Here is a 2,332-nt window from a genome sequence, read left to right as displayed (position 1 = left end):
TGTTGTTTGATTAGTTTTTGCATTGCTCTGTTTTTCTTGTGTTGCTCAGTTTTCACGTTTAGGCTAGCACGACCACGTACTCGACCTACACTCGGTCGAGTGCTGCTCGAGTTCATCCTCAGAACTTGTGTCTTTGGTTTGTGATTGTCTTGTTTCATTCCTGTTTCATTTCCATTGCATTCACTTAGTTTTCTGTTCATTACTTGTCTTGCATTAGTTCATTAGCATAGTGTCTATCTCTGTTCTAGTTTCATTATAGCTTTAATTTGTCTGTTTTGTTTGCATTTAGTATCTTGTTTTAGTTGTTTTCAGTTTCTACATTTCATATCTCATTTTAGGATTGTTAGTGACAAACAATCTTTACAATTGGCTTGACTTAGACTCATATGCACATCTTAATTGTTCACAATCACTCAGATAGGATTGACACCTCTTATACTGCAACTGCATAAGGGGAATTGAAACACCCTGACTTCTATTCATTCCATACATCATTCATTTACCACACCACAAAGAAAGTCAGTTTCAGTTACTAATCAAGTGATGAGAAGCCCCTGAGTCAACAACAAGAGATTTACTAGGCTTAGAGGTAAAGAGAGAGATACCAGACTCCTTGAGTGAAGCAATGGAGCGAATGAGTGCTTCTAGGTCTGATTTCCTCACCACTTCTCCATAGGCTGCGGTCATGGCCGCCTCATCTCCTTGCTTGGATGAACCGGCTCCCTTGTCGTTAGATGCTTTCTTTGATAGGTTAGCCTTAAACTTGGCCGTTTTGAGATGGGGATGGAGAATCCAGCACTTGTCTTTCATATGACCTCGCCTCTTGCAATGGTCACATATCCACACCTTCCTATCCTCTTGTTTGTACACTCCTTTGTTAGCTGTAACAAGCTCCCCCTTGCCGCTAAACAAGTCAAATGATCCTTGTTCTCTTTGGATTTGAGAGCAGATGTCTTCAAAGGAGGGTAGCTTCTCAGCCCTGAGGATGTGCTTCAAGAGGTCATTGAAAGATGGGTTTAAGGTAAGGAGAAGTCCAAAGACCTTGTCTTGCTCCTTCCTTTCGGTCAGCACCATCGGATCGAGTGTACTTGGCCGTAACATGTCGAGTTCGGACCATAGTGCTCGAAACTTCCCAAGATGTTTAGTGAACTCCATATCATCTTGATTGAGCTCATTTATAGCCTTCTTGACTTCAAAGACTCTAGTCAAGTTAGAGACATTACCATAAACACCTTTAAGTGTTTCCCAAAGCTCCTTGGCCGTTTCACAATAGGAGTAGGCTTCAAGGATTGATGTGTCAAGAGAGTTTTGGAGAACAGATAGAACAACTTGGTCTTCTTGAAACCACTTGGCCTTCCTCTCGCTCTCTTCCTCTACTTCCACCTCGGAAGCGCCTTCATCTTCTCCTTTGAGGTTTTGCTTTGGAACATAGTCAGTTTCGACATGACTCCAAAGGCCACGACCTCCAAGGGCGGTTCTTGTGGTTCTCGTCCACAGAAGGTAGTTTGTTCCCTTAAGAACAATCGGAGTAACAATGGGTTTGGCATTTTCCATGGTTTAAATGTTATGGACCGTTGGATAAGCCGTTTTTCCCGGAGAGTAAAAGAAGAAAAGACTAAGAAACGAGTGAACAGAGATGAAGAATAGAAGAATAGGAGAAATAGATTGTCAAGAACGATAACCTAGCTCTGATACCATGTTAGAATAAGCGGAAGACTTAAGAGAATAAGAGAGGTTTTGATGTTGTAAGGTTAAACGAGAGAGAGAGATAAATGTGTAACCAAGAGAATAATCGAATGAACTAGAATAGAATGTTTCTTATGTTGTTTACAAGACGAGATATAGTGAAAACAAAAGGAATTAGCCGTTAGGCACAAGAGAGAAGAAGAGAGCCACTTGTGTGGTCCATGGTCCAACATTAATGAGGTGAAAGCGACATGTCCTTGTTGGTTTGAATTGTGGAGTCAACCACCAAGCCACCGAATGCACACGTGATTCTTCCTCCATTCGAGATCCTTCTTCCTCGTGGGCTGCTAGGGCCGCCTCTTCCTTATTTCTCACTTATGGCCTGATGGCCTCATGGCCTAGGCTATCCGGACCGTACGGACGGCCTAACACATAACTGGACCGTACGGACGGCCTAACACATAAATGGCCATGGTCAATATTTGGAGTGTTTAGACAACAATTAAACCAGTTTTATCCCAAAACAAGCTTAAATTGAGAAAACAGGCTAAAACCAAGAGAAAACATTGATTCGAAGCAGTAAACAGCTATGTTACTCTTTCTAGGGTCAAAATATGTAACAATTCAATTCTTTTGACGAATTATA

The 2,332-nt window shown here is 41.7% G+C and overlaps 1 protein-coding gene across 1 annotated transcript; it reads right to left on the bottom strand.

Moving 5' to 3' along the window:
• Positions 1–525: 525 nt before the first annotated feature.
• LOC109131639 lies at positions 526–1,554 on the bottom strand. The gene has a single exon (XM_019242810.1). It carries the CDS (start codon positions 1,552–1,554, stop codon positions 526–528), a length of 1,029 nt encoding a protein of 342 aa, XP_019098355.1.
• Positions 1,555–2,332: the final 778 nt, after the last annotated feature.

The sequence above is a fragment of the Camelina sativa genome, unplaced genomic scaffold (genome assembly GCF_000633955.1).
Source record: "Camelina sativa cultivar DH55 unplaced genomic scaffold, Cs unpScaffold01167, whole genome shotgun sequence".
Classification (NCBI taxonomy): Eukaryota; Viridiplantae; Streptophyta; class Magnoliopsida; order Brassicales; family Brassicaceae; genus Camelina; species Camelina sativa.
The sequence above is the reverse complement of the archived record's forward strand: the minus strand, read 5'-3'. Positions and strand labels throughout refer to the sequence as shown.

Bases quoted from the DNA above. Each gene is read 5' to 3' on its own strand.
- LOC109131639 (XM_019242810.1), bottom strand. From the start codon at position 1,554: ATGGAAAATGCCAAACCCATTGTTACTCCGATTGTTCTTAAGGGAACA.